Raw genomic sequence first — 17,727 nt, 5'->3', positions numbered from 1 at the left:
TTAACAGAAATGGTGCATAAAAGCAGAGCATGCGTTATTATTGGGCATTGGTATTCACAAAATTGCGTAGGCGAACCGTTGCCTTGGCAACTATAAACAAAATAACTGTATGGCCACACCATTAGAGCTCATGTGTGTGGTTCTTTGTCAGTCTTACCTTCTTTACAGCCATGCTTCAGTTTGACAGAAAGACACAGCACTCCACTGTACCCAGCAAAACAAAGGTAACGTCCTTCTTGGTAGCAGTATGATCGATTAGACTATCTATGATTATTTTAGAACTTTCTGGCTTTGAACAAAAGCCTAGTAAAGACAAAGTCAAAGTCTGAAGCAACTAAAAGGAAAGATAAAGAGCCGTGCCTGTCAAAGGGAAAGTGAGTTTTCTTTTCTTATTATCATAAAAATTCATTTTCTGATCAACAGGCCACAGTCAAATCCAAGCAGTGGTCATGCTAGTAGGAAGGCAGGGCAGCATCAGTCATCAGAGGAGACAGTCACTATCAGCAAAGACTATCTAGAGCAGCTACTACGCCAGAACTATTCTGCTCCTGTTCCTCCTACCTCTAATGCACCTTCTCTTCCCAGCACTTCCAAAGCTAGCAAAGGCCCACTAGAACAGCATGATGCAGGGCCATCTCCTCCAACACATGTTATTGTGGATCACACTGAGGTACCAGGATTAGAATATCAAGCAGCAGGCAATAGATCTAAAGGTTTGTTAAAAGATTGTTTTCATCATTATCTCCATTGTTTGGATTCACACCTATCGCAATTAATTTACACTCAAGTTGACGCTGTTGTTCACACCTCGCAATTTTTATGAACAATACCAGCTTCTCCTAATAAATATTTTGTATTATTAATTTCTCATTTCTAGGCACTCGAGCTCATCCCAATAAAACTACTACTACTACTAACAATAAAAGGAGAAATGAAGAGGTTCCTGTGGAGCCACAACCAACTAGTGACATACCACATGTATCTCACGTATCGCCACCTCACGGAGGTGAGAGCTATCACCGAGGGACCATGAACCGTCCTGTTCACCCAGCAATGAAAAGCAGCATTGATTTCGGAGTAGGAGGAGGAGGAGGAGGAAGGGGAGTAGGGTGGCAGCAACGACCAACAAATAGTCAGTTTTGCTTCTTTTTATGCTATTTTAACATAATTATATTTTTAATATTTTATAGAGGTTCCTTACAGCAATGCTGGGCATGATGATGGAGGGAAGAGGAGAAGGAGAGAAGAGGCTGTGGCTACAATGCCTGTCAATAGCAAGCTACAGCAAAACCTGACTGCTGCTAGCAGTCAAGTGCAGTCCAGCCCTAGGTCATCTTTAGATCTATTCCTGTCGCATAAAGATGAAAATAAAATGAAAGACTTTTTATATCGAGTATGAAATTAGTATAGTGTTTTATGAAATTTTGATGCATATATATTTTTTTGTCTGATATAGTATGTTAGTTCACTTTTGTTTTTAATAGGAGGAATTGCGTCTACAAATTGAAGAGAATAAGAGACTAAAGGAGGAAGAGAGATATAAAAGAGAATTAGAGGAGAGAAGAGAAGCTGAGAGAGTAGAAAAGGAAAGACAGCAATTGGCTTGGGAGTTTGAAAAAGAAAAAGAGAGGCAGAGACAAAAAGAGGTTAGTTTTATAATTATTACAAAATTTTAACCATTCTATCCTATAATGCAGATTGAGGCCACACAGAAACTAGCGTCACTCTATGAACAAAGACAACTGGCCAAAGAGGCGGCAGATAAAGAAAAAATGAAACAACAGCAACTTCATCGTCGTCATAACGAAGAACATGAAGGAATAGCAGTAGCATCGTATCAGCAAGAGAACAGCAATCATCCACCATCATCACTGCTGTACTCATCAACTGATTTCGATCTTAGGAGCCCCTCAATGCTCCAAGCAACCTCTAAAGGACAGCAACAGCTAGGAGGAGGAGGAGGAGGAGGAGGAATCAATAAATCACCAAGACACAAAGCAGTCCAGGGAATAGAAGGAGGTGTAGGTAGGAGACAGACTCTTGCTGCAGTGCAAGGGACTGGAAGTCAGATCTCACTCCATTCTACATCATCAGAGGAACCAAGTGGTGCAGCAAGTAATAGGCATAAAGACAGAGCAGTCACAAATAATGCCAATGCTAATAAAATGGCCTCTGGACTAGTCAGAGAGAGTCGGGTCCAAAGACGACAGGCTATAAAGAAACAGATGGAGAGTAAAAAATCAGACAGCGAATCGGAGGAGAAAATGAGGAGACAGCGGCCGGGAGGAGTGAGGGCAGGAGGCCAGGGAGGAGGAGGGAGAGCAGTTGGAGGTAAACCCTCATCAAACAGACCTATCGCTAATAGTATTGCACGCTCCAATAAACAAGTGCTCCAGCGCTCATTGAAAGAGCACTCGCACAACAGGACAGTGAGATTAAGAGAACCTAATGCACCTGTAATGCTTTACTCATCACCTGACATACAAGAGAGATCCTATCATCAGCCACCACGCTCTCCTCCTGTACCTGCAGTTGCTAAGCGGCTGGCACAGGGCCAAACAGGATTTGTTAATGATATTCATGACTTGCCAGGCCCTGATGTGACTTTTAGTGTACTCCCTGTAGACCAGGAAGAATTAGAGCCAACTAATAATGCACATAATGGAATCCAGCCACAGATTATCAGCTCAGTGCAGGAACTACCAACCATCACTGTTCCTAAGAGCAATAGAGTCCTTCCTTCAATCACTTCAAACTATACTTCACAAGCAACAGGAGTCCCTCCTCAGAATTCTGTAGTGAATGCTGTTCTACCTTCAATTGTAGGATCCAGCAGTCAGACTGGAGCTCAGCCCAATGTACTCCTTAATAATAACAATCCAGTATTGCCTTCCATCCCTTCATCTCATAATGGAGTTATAGCTAGCAGTAATACACTCCCTCAGACCTTTGGTACTCAATTCACTGCATTGCCTTCTATCACTGGTGCAACCAGTATTCCACATGTAACTGTATCATCATCAATGAATCATCATGAAGCTTCACCACATATAGCGAGGGCAGCCAGTTGTTCGCCAGACATTGATCAAACTAGTCTTATGTCTTCCACTGGAAAGCAAGTCCTGCCACCAATACTGGAGATTAGATCAAGAGAAGAGAAGGTAAGAAGAAGAAGGAGTAAAATAGAAATATTTGATTTAAAAAAATTATACATTTTTAGTTGTTTGAGAGAGATCATGTTCAGTCGAATAGTCAACAGCAAATGCTGAATTCATTGTCAAAATTAAAACAGGTATGGAAATAAAAATGATAACTTTGATTGTTATTTTTTTTGTTCTGTAGAATATTGCAAGTCATACTGCAATCATCACAAATAGAGTGAGAGATGTTCTCTAACTGATACACAAAATGAATCAATAGCTACAATAATGATTATAATTATGATAATAATTCAATTTTTATCATTAATAATAATTTTCATTTAGAAATGAGTGGGCGGTGATTATAAATTTTAATAAACGTTAACTCTAAATTAATAAATCTAGTGAGCATGCGCAGTGATACCACTTGACACGTGCTCGAGTTAAGCATGGCTGACAAAGTCCCTGATAGATTTGACTTTCCTAAGGAAGAAGAGAAGATCCTGGAGCTATGGAAGCGGCTGGATGCCTTTCAGAACTGCTTGAAACAATCCAAAGACAAGCCCAGGTACACTTTTTACGATGGGCCTCCTTTTGCCACAGGTTTACCTCACTATGGACACATACTAGCTGGAACAATAAAGGTATATAATTATTGTTAAGTGACCTTTATCTTTTTTTAATTTCTTGTTCCTTTTTATTTTTTCATAGGATATAGTAACACGTTATGCTCATCAGAGTGGGTTTCATGTCGAGAGACGTTTTGGTTGGGATTGTCATGGTCTACCAGTTGAATACGAGATAGACAAGACGTTAGGCCTCAAGGTGTAACAAAATAATTAATTATCAATTATTATTAATTATTATTATGCTCCTCCCACTGATGACATTATTTAATGCCCTGATATACTGTGAAGGCAAAAATATACTGATTTAATGAGACTGAGGGAGACCTGTTCACACTATGTGACACTAATATTTAATTTTATTGTTATTATATTGTATTTTATTATTTTTTCATTTGTTAGACCCCAGACGATGTGACAAAGATGGGCGTGGCCAAATACAATGCCGAGTGTCGTAAGATCGTAATGAGGTACTCTGAACAGTGGGAGGTGAGCTTTGTCTATTTGATTATAAGCTGACTCTATTGTCACAGGAAATTGTGACCAGAATGGGAAGATGGATTGACTTCAAGAACGATTACAAGACCATGTACCCTTGGTTCATGGAGAGCATATGGTACACCACATTATATATTTAAATTTTTATTTATTTATTTTTGTCTTAGGTGGGTTTTTAAACAGATGTATGATAAAGGTTTGGTTTATAGAGGATACAAAGTGATGCCATTCTCCACTGGCTGTCATACTCCTCTCTCTAACTTTGAGGCTGGCCAGAATTATAAAGATGTCAGTGATCCTGCTGGTGAGTTGTTGGATTAATAGCAGATGACAACCTTATTAGATGACACCTACATACTTATGCTTAATAGTCACTTAATGTAGTAATAATTAGCAACTTTCCTTTCTCTCTATTCATCATGACTACATATACATGTTTTTTTGTGTATTGATGATATTAAATTTTTACTGCATGGCTCACTCACTAATAAGAGGAGGTCATGTTTTGTTCATAAGTGCCTCTAGACTGAGAAAGAGCCTTTATATTAATGACTGCATCCAGTTAGGAAACTGACTGTATTTGTTTTATGACAGTCAGTGCTGACACCTGGAAACATGTGTATTGTTATTTACATGTATTTGTTTCTTATTATTATTATTATTATTATTATTATTATTATTATTTATTTCTGTTATAGTTATTGTTAATTTTCCATTGGATGAAGATCCAAGTGTCAGTGTAATTGCATGGACAACCACGCCATGGACGCTACCCAGCAACCTAGCTCTGTGTGTCCATCCTAACATGAACTATGTCAAAGTTAAAGGTAAGAAAAAGATGCTGAATTACTTAACTAATTTTTGATATTTTCTTTTTCAGACAAGTCAACAGACAGTGTATACATAATGATGGAAGACAGGCTTGAAGCGTTGTTCAAGACTCAAGATGAGTACATTGTCCTGGAGAAGATGACTGGAGAGAGCCTAGAAGGAAAGAAGTACAAACCATTGTTCCCTTACTTTGAGAGCATGAAGACCAATACTGATAATACAGGAGCATTTAGAATATTGACGTAAGTACAGGAATGCTATTTAATGGTTGAATTTACCAATTTTCTTTACTATAGTGACACATATGTAACAGCAGAGAGTGGTACAGGTGTGGTACATCAGGCCCCTGGTTTTGGTGAGGATGATTTCAGGATCTGTCTCCGGTATGGCATCTTTAAGAAAGGGAGTGCCGTTATATGCCCTGTTGATCCTTCTGGCCAGTTTATGCCTGAAGTGACCGACTTTGCTGGTCAGTATGTAAAGGTATGCAACTCCTGGATTATGTGCATTAAGTAAATTGCAACTTAGGATGCTGATAAAGCTATTACAAAGCTATTGAAAGTGAATGGTAGACTAGTGCATCAAGGAACCATCAAACATAGTTATCCTTTTTGCTGGAGGTAACTTTATAATTCTTTTCTTTATGTTCTCTTCCTGCCTCACGGTAGGTCAGAGACCCCATTGATATACAAAGCTGTTCCCTCCTGGTTTGTACGTGTAGAGTCTCTTATTGAGAAGCTTTTAAAGAATAACCAAAAGTGCTACTGGTAATTCTAATAATAATTATAATGTATTATCATTATTATTATTGTTGTTAGGGTCCCTGAGTTTGTTAAAGACAAGAGATTTCATAATTGGTTGAAAGATGCCCGTGATTGGGCTATATCAAGAAACAGGTACTGGGGCACGCCTATACCTCTATGGGTCTCTGATGACTTTGAGGAGGTAAGCCACCCACTAATGAATCTAACACTTACAAGACTCTGCCATCAATAGGTTGTATGTATAGGCAGCATTGACGAGTTGGAAAAATATTCTGGAGTCAGAGTGACCGATTTGCATCGTGAAAAGTAAGACCAAATATGCAACAGTTACAATCATAACCTACATACACTGTGCTAAAAACCATCTCTTAGTGTTGATGATATTACCATTCCCTCGATTCGTGGTAAAGGTGTCCTTAGACGCATCACCGAAGTCTTTGATTGCTGGTTTGAGAGTGGGAGGTAAGACCATGCCCTCATCACATGATCACATACTCTCCACATAGCATGCCTTATGGTCAGAGTCATTATCCGTTTGAGAACAAGAAAGCGTTTGATGCTAATTTTCCGGCCGATTTCATTGCCGAGGGCATCGATCAGACTCGTGGCTGGTTCTATACTCTACTAGTGGTTGCTACTGCTTTGTTTGATAACCCGCCATATAAGAACCTCATCATTAATGGATTAGTCCTAGCATCGTAAGCACACTATTGTGTTTATACTATTTGTAGGTGTGGCTTTTGTAAAAGTTACTTATACCCTCTCTGTTCCTCTTTTTTCTCAGTAATGGTCAGAAGATGAGCAAGAGATTAAAGAATTATCCTGATCCGGTCGAAATTGTCAATAAATTTGGAGCTGATGCATTGAGGTAGACCTGCCCATTATCCATTCAGTTCCATGACCCATCCCTCTACTTGTGAATAGACTATACCTCATCAATTCGCCAGTGGTTAGGGCGGAGTCACTCAAATTTCAGGAGGGTGGAGTCAAGGATGTTGTAAAGGATGTGTTCTTACCCTGGTTCAATGCTTATAGGTTCTTCATGCAAAATGTGACAAGATTAGAAAAGGTACACTTTTATGATTTTTATGCAGATTTTTAGTTACTGTTGACCAAATTTCATCAAATATGACTAAGAGAGAATTATCCGTTATTATAAATTTTCTTGATACATATATATGTTCTTATGTTGCATAGCAAGTTTGAACTGATTCCGATCAAAATTGGATTTTTAATGAATTTTTTAATAAGCTAAAAAATTGGGACACAATCCCTGTACTATAGTACAGGGTCGTTGGCCAAATTTCGCCAAAAATGACTAAGAGAGAATTCTCCATTTTTATAATTTTTTCTGATACGTATACATGTTCTTATGTTGCATAGCAAGTTTGAACTGATTCCGATCAAAATTGGATTTTTTATGAATTTTTAAAGTTACCAAAAGCTATGTACATGTCTATTCTAGTGCTTGTCAGCTCATGAAACATGTTTTTTAGCTTACTTAGCATGCTTTGTGAAAAACCCTGTGTACAACATCATGTAATGTGGCTGGATACATTATTTATTTATTTTATTTTGTATAGGAGGAAGGTGTAAAGTTTATGTCAAGGCCTGGCTTCACTCCTAGCAATGTTATGGATTGTTGGATACTCTCATTCACTCAATCTCTTAACATGTTTGTAAAAGAAGAAATGAAAAGTAACTAAGTTACACAGCAAAATGACGTTGTATATTCTCCTCTCTCTCAGTGTATCGTTTATACACAGTTGTTCCTAAGCTATTAAAATTCATTGATCAGTTGACTAACTGGTATGTCAGGTTCAACAGGAAGAGGATCAAGGTAAAGCAATACCACAATGGTTTTATTTCAACCTCCATATGGCTTGATTGCCACAAGTAGTAGCCTTACTTGATGCTACTACTTATCCAGAATCAAGCCAATAGAAAAGAGATCCTTTAGGAACCCATTTGTCTTTATCACTGTGGCAACTGGGGCCGATAATGGAATACATGTACATGTAGCCATACTAACTACTAAGTATCAATTTTCTCTTTTTTTCTTAGGGTGATTTTGGACATGATGACTGCATACAGTCATTGGATACACTCTTCACTGTCCTCTATAATATGACTTTAATGATGGCTCCATTCACTCCTTTCCTAACTGAGCACATGTACCAGAGCTTACGTCATTATCTGCCGACTAACCTTGATGACTCTAATGCTAGTGTCCATTATATGATGATACCCAAACCAAGGTATTGGCTTAGATATAGAGACTGGTCATTTAGTACCAAACATGGGAGTTTTAGAATCAGTGTTTGTTGAAAGTATACTTCCAATTTTGGTCTAATATGTGCATACATGTACATGTAAATTTTATAATGGCTTGATTGCCACAAGTAGTTGTCTTACTTGATGCTACTACTTATCCAGAATCAAGCCAATATAAAACGAAATCCTTTAGGAACCCACTTGTCTTTGTCACTGTGGCAACTGGGGCCGATAATGGAGTACATGTAAATTTAATTTTATTTAACACCTCATAAGACTTTTCTTTACTGCATAATCTAAGGTTTTTTTTTCATTTCTTACATTACAGAAAGGATCTTGTTAATAAAGAGATAGAGGAGAGCCTCTCATACATGCAGAGGGTCATTGATCTGGCACGATACATCAGAGAAAGCAAAGTATTACCAGTCAAGGTGAGCACACAATTGTAATGTATACCCATAAAGTTTACTTGTGTGTCTTAAATTCATTTTTAGTACCCGCTACCGGAAGTTGTTGTGGTTCATCGTGATCCCGTCTGTCGTAAGCAGCTCCTATCACTGAAGAGTTACATACTGGAGGAGCTGAATGTAAAGGAGCTCTCACTGGTAGAGGATGATAGTAAATATGGAGTCAAGCTTACTGCTGAGCCTGATAATGATAGACTTGGGAAGAGATTTAAAGCTGAATTTAAGAATATTTCACCTGCTATTAAAGGTACTACATATGTGCATGTATCTTTATTCTGTCATTCTCGTGCATATCTTTAGCTTTGACTGATAAGGAATTGAGAGAGTTTCAAGAAACAGGGGAGCTGAGTGTAATGGGCCATTCAATGAACAGAGAAGACATACACGTAAGGACTTAAGAGAAATATATGCACTGATAATGCTCCTTTATTCTCCTCTGTTCTCATTAGTTGATTTATTCAGTTGATGCTGCTCTGTCTCAATATCATGCTCAGTCTGATGGTGGCTTCCTTGTTCTCCTGGACATTACTCCATCACAGGAAATGGTTGATGAGGGCATTGCTAGAGAAATCATTAATAAAATACAAAAACTGAGAAAAAAGGTACTAATTGGTTAAAAAAACATGGTGATTTACAATAAGTGATTGTATTATTGTGTATAGGCTGGTCTTCAACCTTCAGATCAAGTTGATGTGTTGTATAAAGTGACTGGTAGCCCTGAAGGAGAGGCCACACTACAGAGAGTTATATCAACACATAAAGATGCAATACAGACCACCACCAAAGGCCCTCTATTGTCTAAGACTGATGATAGATCACTAAATGGGCTAATGGCTGAAGAAGATCAGAAGGTCAGTGCTTTCTTGCTGTTAGTTTATAATAAAAGACAAAGGGGGAATTTTTGTTGTTATTATAATACTACTAATAGTCTTTCATTTTCATTCTCTCTCATTATTAGATGAAAGGAGTATCTGGTGTTAGTCTTCACTTGTGGATTCTTCCTCCTCTCTCTGTTGCTAGTAGCAGCAGTGGCCCCGCCCCCAAGTGTCGTTACATCAATCTTGAAGTGTATTCTAAGTCGTTGCTGTATCGAAAAAATTTTAAGTCTAGTCTGTTTCTTGAGAACCCACAGGGAAAAAACTACCTCTCATTCGAAGACCTTCAGTTTGAGGTATTTGGATTTGTTGAAGTGGATATACATATGCTGCATTACTATTACTTGTTTTTTTCTGTCAGGCTAATCTTTTATTGGGCATTAGAGTCAGAAGGACACTATTTTTGTACACCAAATCCAAAGAGGGCATAGTCATTGAAGTCAATGAATCGACAGATCTTTTGAGTCTTTCTGGCTCAACTATTTTTATTAGCGATAAAGTGAGAGGGTCCTTTACTTGTGCTTAAAATGGTCTTTTTTAAATTCTTATTTAGGAATTGTCTTGTACCGATGTTGTCCTTCCTTCAGTAGTTGTAGGTCCTCCTTATTCTCCATTCATTGATATTGGTTTGAATGGGAAGAGCAGCAGTGGTAGTGCATGGTTGGAAAATCCCGTTGGTCATCCCATCTTTAAGAGCAAGGATAGTGCTAAAACTGTTGCTTTGAAGCTACTCTCTTGATCGAATGGGAAATGTTTATACGTCATCTTTTTTTTTCAGAGTTTTAACTGCTAATAATTGTGTGTATTCAATCTATACTGTAATGTATTAGACCAATGAATAATAAAATGAGTGAATCATGATTGAACTTTATTATTATGTTCACGCCCAGTACAGTGTGGTTGGTGCGGATACGCCCACACTTTGGGGAAGGAGATTAAGGAAAAGGTGCTCCGTCTTTGGACTTGGAGGAACCATAGTTATATACTATATAGCTTCTCTTTACTTCCCTATACAAGTAAGCATTATTGATTGTAATTGTGATTTTAATTTTGTATGCAATTTTGGGAGGGTTGCTGTCTTTTGCATTGACATGTGACTTTGGGTCCTTTGTCTAGTCCTTTCAGTCGAATAAAAGGTTTATTTGTACTGAATGAATTAATAGAACCTTTCTTAGCAAAATGCCTCAGCTATATAGTAGCAAGCAAGCTTGTACTTGAGCTTGTATTGTAGAGAACAGGTGTACCTTGCTACAACCCTTAGCTTGTCATAAATGTAGTTTGCTTGTATTCTAAAATATAATTATGTATATACACTAATAGCTTTCTTTGGCTTTTGTTATTCTTATGCATATTTGTACACATTATAGTTATTTAATTCTATATAGACTACATATTTTTTATATTTATATATATATTTTTTCTTTCTACAGTCATGTTCAGGCTTGCCCGACTAGTCACTCACAATTCCTGTCTTGTGGGTAGGCCAGTTGTACCTCGGCCACTCCATCAGTCCACACTGAGGACAAGAACCGCACCTTTTCGTAGAACTCTCTGCGATCAAGCCCCACCCCAGACCCCCAAGGGTATCCCGTACAATCAACTAACAATTGGAGTACCCAAAGAGTCTTTTCCAAACGAGAGACGAGTTGCCATCAGTCCGGCTGTTGTCCAAGCACTCACTAAAGTCGGTTTCAATGTCGTCGTTGAGGATGGAGCTGGCGAAGAGGCAAAATTCTCAAACTCGGATTATCAGACTTCTGGGGCTTCCATAAAATCCAAAAAGGAAGCCTTTGCCTCCGACATTGTTCTTAAAGTTAGGGCCCCGTCCCTGGATGAGGTTGGCCTCCTTAGAGAAAGGAGCAACCTCATCAGTTTCCTCTACCCAGCACAGAATAAGGACCTACTGGACAAGCTCTCTGAAAGGAAAATAACAGCATTGGGTATGGACTGTGTGCCCAGGATATCCCGTGCTCAAGTATTTGATGCTCTCAGTTCAATGGCTAACATTGCTGGGTATAAAGCCGTGGTTGAAGCTGCTAATAACTTTGGACGGTTCTTCACTGGCCAGATAACAGCAGCTGGTAAAGTCCCTCCCGCCAAAGTGCTAGTTATAGGAGGAGGTGTGGCTGGTCTATCGGCTATTGGTACCGCTAAGAGTATGGGGGCAGTAGTGAGGGGATTTGATACAAGGGAAGCTGTGAGAGAGCAGGTCCAATCCCTTGGAGCTGAATTCCTTGAAGTAAACGTGAAAGAGAAAGGAGAAGGGACGGGTGGGTATGCTAAAGAGATGTCAAAAGAGTTCATTGAAGCTGAGATGGCTCTTTTTGCAAAGCAATGCAAGGAGATAGACATATTGATATCCACTGCTCTCATACCTGGGAAACCTGCTCCTAAACTCATCTCAAAGGAGATGATCGAGAGCATGAAGGATGGTTCGGTAGTTGTTGATCTCGCTGCCGAAGCAGGTGGTAACATAGCCACTACTAAACCAGGCGAGCTCTATCGGTATAGTGGCGTCACACACATTGGATATACTGACCTACCCAGTCGATTGCCGACTCAATCAAGTACACTGTATGCTAATAATCTTTCTAAATTCCTTCTGTCAATGGAAGGAGACAAAGGACACTTTGCTATTAATTTAGAAGACGAGGTCGTACGAGGTGCTATAGTTTTACAAGAGGGGAAGCTCCTCTGGCCTGCCCCGCCTCCTAAGGAGTTGACCATGCCCAGTTCACCTGTTCCCATGGCAAAAGCAGAAGTTGTTCCAGCAGCAGAACTGAATCCGTTTAATTTAACAATGAGAAAGTCACTAGTGTACACAGCTGGTCTTGGTACCATATTAGGACTCTCTCTCATTTCTCCTAATCCCGCCTTCAATACAATGGTAACCACTTTCACTCTCTCCGTCATCGTCGGCTATCATACAGTTTGGGGTGTCACCCCTGCACTCCATTCCCCCCTAATGTCTGTCACCAATGCTATTTCAGGTATAACGGCAGTCGGTGGTTTATTGTGCATGAGTGGTGGGTTCTTCCCCGGTTCTACTCCAGCTGCTCTCGCTGCAGCTGCTGCCTTTATCTCATCCATCAATATATTTGGAGGGTTCCTCATCACTCAGCGAATGTTGGACATGTTCCGTCGTCCAACCGACCCACCTGAGTATAACTACCTTTACGCCATCCCTGGGGCAGCTTTTCTAGCCGGCTATATGGGAGGGCATCTTTACGGCGTCCCCGATATACAACAGATGGGATATCTTGCTGCTTCACTCTGCTGTGTTGGAGCTCTTGGTGGCCTCTCCTCTCAATCTACCTCACGTCAAGGCAATGCACTGGGTATCATTGGAGTCAGTACTGGAATGATTGCTACTCTGGCTGGACTGGGAGCTTCGCCTGAATTGATGACACAGATGCTTACCTCAATTGGAGTAGGTGGGCTCATTGGTACCGTCATTGCTAAGAAGATGGCCATTACTGATCTCCCTCAACTTGTTGCAGCCTTCCATTCATTTGTAGGCCTTGCAGCTGTCCTCACTTGTGTAGCAACCTACATGACCGACTACACTCACCTAATGACGGACTCCAGTGGGGCGGTCACCAAAGCAGCTCTCTTCCTGGGTACTTATATTGGAGGTGTGACCTTTACCGGGTCCCTAGTTGCCTTTGGTAAGCTACAGGGACTATTGAAATCCGATCCATTCAAGCTACCAGCACACAATGCACTGAATGCTGGTATGCTATTGACCAATGTGGCTGCCATGGGCTATTATATGACCAATCCTGGCTATACTATCGACATGGCTTGTCTCACTTCTACAGCTGCACTCTCTTCTGCTATGGGTATCACTCTGACCTCTGCTATTGGTGGAGCTGATATGCCTGTTGTCATCACGGTATTGAACAGTTACAGCGGGTGGGCTCTCTGTGCCGAGGGTTTCATGCTTAATAACAACCTCATGACTATTGTAGGAGCAATGATTGGGTCTTCTGGTGCTATACTCTCCTACATCATGTGCAAGGCAATGAATCGCTCGCTCACAAACGTCATCTTCGGCGGCTACGGAACTCTATCGACGCTCGGCGGTAAACCAATGGAGATCACTGGCACTCATACAGAGATTAATGTCGACGGTACAGTAGACATGATCCGTGAAGCACAGAACATAATAATCACTCCAGGATACGGTCTCTGTGTTGCAAAGGCACAGTATCCCATAGCTGAGATGGTTGATCTGCTACGCAAACAAGGAAAGAACGTTAGGTTTGGCATTCATCCTGTAGCTGGTCGTATGCCTGGTCAACTCAACGTGCTACTGGCTGAAGCAGGTGTCCCTTATGACGTTGTACTAGAAATGGATGAGATTAATGATGATTTCCCTGATACCGACCTCGTGCTGGTCATTGGTGCTAATGATACCGTAAACTCGGCCGCTCTCGAAGATCCTAACTCGATCATTGCTGGAATGCCAGTACTACAGGTCTGGAGTTCAAAGAATGTCATTGTGATGAAGCGTACGCTAGGAGTTGGCTATGCAGCTGTTGATAATCCCATATTCTACAAGCCCAATACCTCTATGCTGCTAGGAGATGCTAAGAAAACGTGTGATGCTTTGCTCTCTAAGATCCAAGAGGTTTATAACAGTTGAGGGTGTTTTTGACTTACTGCTTTAGATTTAAGATAACTATTATTATATTATTAATATTTTCACAATAATATTTATTTAGTTTTTTCTTATAGCCCTTCATTTTATTATTTTGCTAACAAACTATGAGTTTTTGATTGTATTATAATAATTTTTTGCTGATTGATTATAAATCACACTATTATTCTCTGATTGGCTCTACAAAAGCAGCTGCTAACCAAAATATTTTCTACGTCCAATAAACAATTGTTCTTTTTCCTTTAGGGTTGCATCCTAAGAGCTCCATCAAGTCGAATGACCTCAGCATTTAGTAATGGGTTCTCTATGATGGTCTGTATTAGGTGGGCGTATTCATCAGGATCACCCAGTCGCTGTGGGAATGGTATAGTAGTGGCTAATTGCTGTTGGACCTTCTCCGGTAGCGCCTCTAAAAGAGGAGTCTTGAATAAACCTTAAAAGAGATGAAGAAATAATAGAATAAATATCCATTTGCTAACTAACCAGGTGCTACTGTGCAGACTCTGATTCCATATTGCGCCAAATCCCTTGCTATAGGCAGTGTCATTCCAACAATAGCTCCTTTACTAGCAGAATATGCAGCCTGTCCAATCTGACCATCATAAGCTGCAACACTGGCTGTATTGATAATAACACCTGAAAAAAATAAAAAGAAATTTAAGAGTAATTGAAACATGTTCTAATACCTTTTTCTCCTGATTCATTTAATGTCTCTCCTTGCGTCATTTGTTCAGCTGCCAATCGAATTACATTAAAAGTCCCTATGGCATTAACATTGAGGACCTTTTGGAACTGAGAGAGAGGGTGGGGGCCTCTTTTTGATAGTGTCTTTATTGCAACACCAATACCTTTTGCAGTACAATAAAGAGTTATGATAACAATAAAGTATCAACAATGAACAATATCACACACCTGGGGTCAACTTACAAAACCTCAATTACACATTCAATTACAATTGCATAATTATAATTTTAATGGAGCCTCTATGAAAATTGCAAATAAAATTTGACCCCAGGTTTGGTGTGAAGATACTACTCCATGATTACAATTATTTTCTTTAATTTTATTTCTACCTGCACAGTTCACTGCAGTATTGATGGTACCAAACCTCTCCTTTGTTACTGATAAAGCATTAGCAACATCAGATTCTGACGTAACCTGAATTCAATCATATGCATAATAAATGATTTATCTATTTATTGATCTTACATCAGTTGGAACAAAGAGAGTGTTGTCTCCATTATTTTGAGCTACCTCCTCCCCAGAGCTACCTGGCAGGTCAGCAATGACCACTCTTGCCCCGTGACGGGCTAGTCTTGCAACAGTTGCTTTTCCAAGACCAGAGGCACCTCCAGTCACCAATGCAATAACCTTTGAGAGCTGTCTTATCTCAGAAGATGCAGCCATTTTTACACTAATAACCACAATGGTTAATTTACTATTTTTAATAACAGCTCGTACTACAGCACGTGGTTTGGCGTGTAAACCGAAAAGGAGCAGGTTTTAGAGAATAAGCACCTGGTCTTCAATATATACAAGCCTTCAGTACCTTAGACGAATAATTTTAAAGGTATGGTAATCAAAGGCAAACTTCCATTTTTACTGCAAGGATTTATCTTCACTCAGAGCCACAATCGTAGTTCTCCGTATACTCTCCAACACGAGCGTCATATACGGAGAAACTACCCCTGAAGACAAGAGATAAGAGTTGAAGGGTAGTTTCTGGATAAGTATAATTAGTTTCCTCCCTCATTCATCACTTCATGTCATTTGAGAATCACGTACAGGCACAGTCTAGCCCTCCAGCGAAAAAACGTCGCGTAGAGAACCACTTTCAAGAAGTAAGTAATTAAAGTGGGCGTGGGCCATTGCTAAAGGGTTAAATATATTTAAATTTGCTTGGTAGGTAAATGAATGATTTCTAAAGCTTTACTTATGTTATGTTATGGGCTATGTTTAATATTTTATGAAGTTATAGATATGTATCCTTATGATTTTTATAGGTAGAAATGGCTGACTCTACTGAAAAGGAGATTGATGAAGGATTGTACTCACGTCAATTGTAAGCTCATTACTGTATACTATATTTACAGTATTACCTGTTGCTGCTTGTATTAGGTATGTATTGGGTCATGATGCCATGCGTAAGATGGGTGCCTCTAATGTACTTATTGCTGGTATGAAAGGACTTGGAGTTGAAGTTGGTATGTGTATTACGTGTGTGTGTGTGTGTATTAGTGTGCATATATCTCCTTGTTTAAATCTCTCCTCTCTCTCTTTTTCTCTTAGCTAAGAATGTTGTATTAGCAGGAGTTAAGTCAGTAACTATTTATGATCCAGACACTATTGAGCTACCTCATCTCTCATCACAAGTAATACGGAATTTATTTATTTATTTATTTGTTTGTTTGTTTATTGTTTAGTTTTTCTTTACTGAAAATGATGTTGGTAAGAACACAGCTGACGTGTGTCAGCCTCATCTGTCAGAACTCAATTCATACGTACCAGTTGACGTATTGAAGGGAGAATTGTCAGAAGAGAAACTGAAGAAATATCAAGTACTGATAATGAATGAATCAATCAGTGATTGCCTCTTTATTCTGTATCTCTTTAGGTAGTTGTACTCACTGATTCTAGTTTAACTGATCAGGTGAGGATTGGAGAATTCTGTCATTCAAATGACATCAAATTCATCGTGTGTGACACCAAAGGACTCTTTGGGTAAGGAAAGAGAGAGAGAGAGAGAGGAAATTTTGTACTTTTTTAAGTTCTAAATTTACCTGTGTGTACTAAAATTTTTTTTATTTTTAGACAAGTCTTTTGTGATTTTGGTAATGAATTCATAGTGTCTGATATTGATGGAGAGCCTCCAGTCTCTGTACTCATATCTTCAGTAACAAAAGTAAATTAAAGAGTAATGATAATCTTATGCTATACATCTACACGTATGCGTCGTTCATTTTTGGAGTTGCTCAAAAATTTTGTTTGAGGGTGTTTGGCCAAATTTTGTCAAAAATGACTAGTAATCATTTTTATAATTTTTTTCTGATGTACATGTATATACATATTTTTACACTGTGTATCAACCATGAGCTGATACCGATCAAAGTCAGATTTTTTGTGAATTTTTAAAGTTGCTCAAAAGACCCTGTACTGTAGTACATGCATTGTCCAAAGTAGCTAGGAGAGAGTTCTGTCTTTATTTACTGACCATCCATACTCGTCAATCATATGACACATGATGCCCATTAATGCTTTGTTTATTTGCAAGCTAGTCACGTTACTGGTTGGGGCTCTTACATGAATTCTTGTATTCTTTGTTCAAGAAATATTTAATGTGTTGGTACGTTACTGGTTGGGGTTCTCAGAATTCTCACATGAATATTTGTATCTTTTGTTCCAGCTAGTATTCATTGTGCTTCCTTCTTGATATGAATAATTATGCTTCATTACTATCGAACGATTTAGTTTCTTCTTTGTTCGTAAGATGGAAAAGAAGGACAATGATGCTGCTCTTTCAAATGTAGATGATTCTCAACTACCTGCATGTACATGTGTACTAGCTCCTCGAAATAAGGATTACAACGTG

General features: G+C 39.2%; 5 protein-coding genes across 6 annotated transcripts in view; 4 read left to right on the top strand and 1 right to left on the bottom strand.

Moving 5' to 3' along the window:
- Nucleotides 1-62: 62 nt before the first annotated feature.
- On the top strand, nt 63-3,480 carry LOC109581203 (uncharacterized). The gene is made up of 9 exons (XM_019995088.1): nt 63-224; nt 280-374; nt 424-713; nt 878-1,132; nt 1,191-1,393; nt 1,485-1,646; nt 1,698-3,161; nt 3,221-3,292; nt 3,343-3,480. Exons 1-9 carry the CDS (start codon nt 171-173, stop codon nt 3,394-3,396), a joined length of 2,649 nt encoding a protein of 882 aa, XP_019850647.1. The 5' UTR covers nt 63-170; the 3' UTR covers nt 3,397-3,480.
- An 86-nt stretch (nt 3,481-3,566) lies between these two features.
- LOC100631398 (isoleucine--tRNA ligase, cytoplasmic) lies at nt 3,567-10,330 on the top strand. Its single transcript, XM_003385623.3, has 27 exons — nt 3,567-3,784; nt 3,852-3,965; nt 4,169-4,255; nt 4,300-4,382; nt 4,432-4,568; nt 4,963-5,091; nt 5,145-5,337; nt 5,392-5,578; nt 5,624-5,715; nt 5,764-5,862; nt 5,914-6,040; nt 6,092-6,165; nt 6,232-6,321; nt 6,366-6,557; nt 6,644-6,727; nt 6,784-6,928; nt 7,443-7,557; nt 7,608-7,699; nt 7,924-8,117; nt 8,462-8,564; nt 8,628-8,847; nt 8,901-8,986; nt 9,050-9,202; nt 9,263-9,451; nt 9,559-9,771; nt 9,837-9,974; nt 10,029-10,330. The coding sequence occupies exons 1-27, from the start codon at nt 3,590-3,592 to the stop codon at nt 10,212-10,214; spliced, it is 3,717 nt and encodes a 1,238-aa protein (XP_003385671.1). The 5' UTR covers nt 3,567-3,589; the 3' UTR covers nt 10,215-10,330.
- A 28-nt stretch (nt 10,331-10,358) lies between these two features.
- LOC100633041 (NAD(P) transhydrogenase, mitochondrial-like) lies at nt 10,359-14,301 on the top strand. Its single transcript, XM_003385636.3, has 2 exons — nt 10,359-10,491; nt 10,906-14,301. The coding sequence occupies exon 2, from the start codon at nt 10,908-10,910 to the stop codon at nt 14,121-14,123; it is 3,216 nt and encodes a 1,071-aa protein (XP_003385684.1). The 5' UTR covers nt 10,359-10,491; nt 10,906-10,907; the 3' UTR covers nt 14,124-14,301.
- A 5-nt stretch (nt 14,302-14,306) lies between these two features.
- Nucleotides 14,307-15,564, bottom strand: LOC100642054 (3-hydroxyacyl-CoA dehydrogenase type-2-like). The gene is made up of 5 exons (XM_003385622.3): nt 15,348-15,564; nt 15,212-15,296; nt 14,825-14,986; nt 14,622-14,774; nt 14,307-14,571 (listed from the first exon to the last, which is right to left on the bottom strand). The coding sequence occupies exons 1-5, from the start codon at nt 15,543-15,545 to the stop codon at nt 14,381-14,383; spliced, it is 789 nt and encodes a 262-aa protein (XP_003385670.1). The 5' UTR covers nt 15,546-15,564; the 3' UTR covers nt 14,307-14,380.
- A 52-nt stretch (nt 15,565-15,616) lies between these two features.
- Nucleotides 15,617-17,727, top strand: part of LOC100641842 (ubiquitin-like modifier-activating enzyme 1) — a 14,042-nt gene continuing 11,931 nt past the window's right edge. The window contains exons 1-7 of one of the 2 annotated variants that reach the window (XM_019995080.1): nt 15,617-15,708; nt 15,765-15,979; nt 16,142-16,200; nt 16,257-16,342; nt 16,428-16,510; nt 16,562-16,696; nt 16,753-16,859. In XM_019995080.1, coding sequence (XP_019850639.1) covers nt 15,902-15,979; nt 16,142-16,200; nt 16,257-16,342; nt 16,428-16,510; nt 16,562-16,696; nt 16,753-16,859 — 548 coding nt within the window. In that variant the 5' untranslated portion in view covers nt 15,617-15,708; nt 15,765-15,901. Of the gene's footprint in view, nt 15,709-15,764; nt 15,980-16,021; nt 16,041-16,141; nt 16,201-16,256; nt 16,343-16,427; nt 16,511-16,561; nt 16,697-16,752; nt 16,860-17,727 lie in introns of those variants that run through there. The other variant, XM_019995081.1, reaches the window with a different exon arrangement.

The sequence above is a fragment of the Amphimedon queenslandica genome, unplaced genomic scaffold (genome assembly GCF_000090795.2).
Source record: "Amphimedon queenslandica unplaced genomic scaffold, v1.1 AMPQUscaffold_13455, whole genome shotgun sequence".
NCBI lineage: Eukaryota > Metazoa > Porifera > Demospongiae > Haplosclerida > Niphatidae > Amphimedon > Amphimedon queenslandica.
The sequence above is the reverse complement of the archived record's forward strand: the minus strand, read 5'-3'. Positions and strand labels throughout refer to the sequence as shown.

Excerpts from the sequence above, each read along its gene's own strand:
- LOC109581203 (XM_019995088.1), top strand. The coding sequence starts at position 171 with ATGCTTCAGTTTGACAGAAAGACACAGCACTCCACTGTACCCAGCAAA. Across the intron at positions 1,394-1,484 it reads TGAAAGACTTTTTATATCGA|GAGGAATTGCGTCTACAAAT; the intron begins GTATGAAATTAG and ends TGTTTTTAATAG. Across the intron at positions 1,647-1,697 it reads AGAGGCAGAGACAAAAAGAG|ATTGAGGCCACACAGAAACT; the intron begins GTTAGTTTTATA and ends CCTATAATGCAG.
- LOC100633041 (XM_003385636.3), top strand. The coding sequence starts at position 10,908 with ATGTTCAGGCTTGCCCGACTAGTCACTCACAATTCCTGTCTTGTGGGT.
- LOC100642054 (XM_003385622.3), bottom strand. The coding sequence starts at position 15,545 with ATGGCTGCATCTTCTGAGATAAGACAGCTCTCAAAGGTTATTGCATTG. Across the intron at positions 15,297-15,347 it reads CTCTCTTTGTTCCAACTGAT|GTTACGTCAGAATCTGATGT; the intron begins GTAAGATCAATA and ends GATTGAATTCAG. Across the intron at positions 14,572-14,621 it reads AGTCTGCACAGTAGCACCTG|GTTTATTCAAGACTCCTCTT; the intron begins GTTAGTTAGCAA and ends ATCTCTTTTAAG.
- LOC100631398 (XM_003385623.3), top strand. The coding sequence starts at position 3,590 with ATGGCTGACAAAGTCCCTGATAGATTTGACTTTCCTAAGGAAGAAGAG. Across the intron at positions 3,785-3,851 it reads TACTAGCTGGAACAATAAAG|GATATAGTAACACGTTATGC; the intron begins GTATATAATTAT and ends ATTTTTTCATAG. Across the intron at positions 5,579-5,623 it reads TTGCTGGTCAGTATGTAAAG|GATGCTGATAAAGCTATTAC; the intron begins GTATGCAACTCC and ends ATTGCAACTTAG.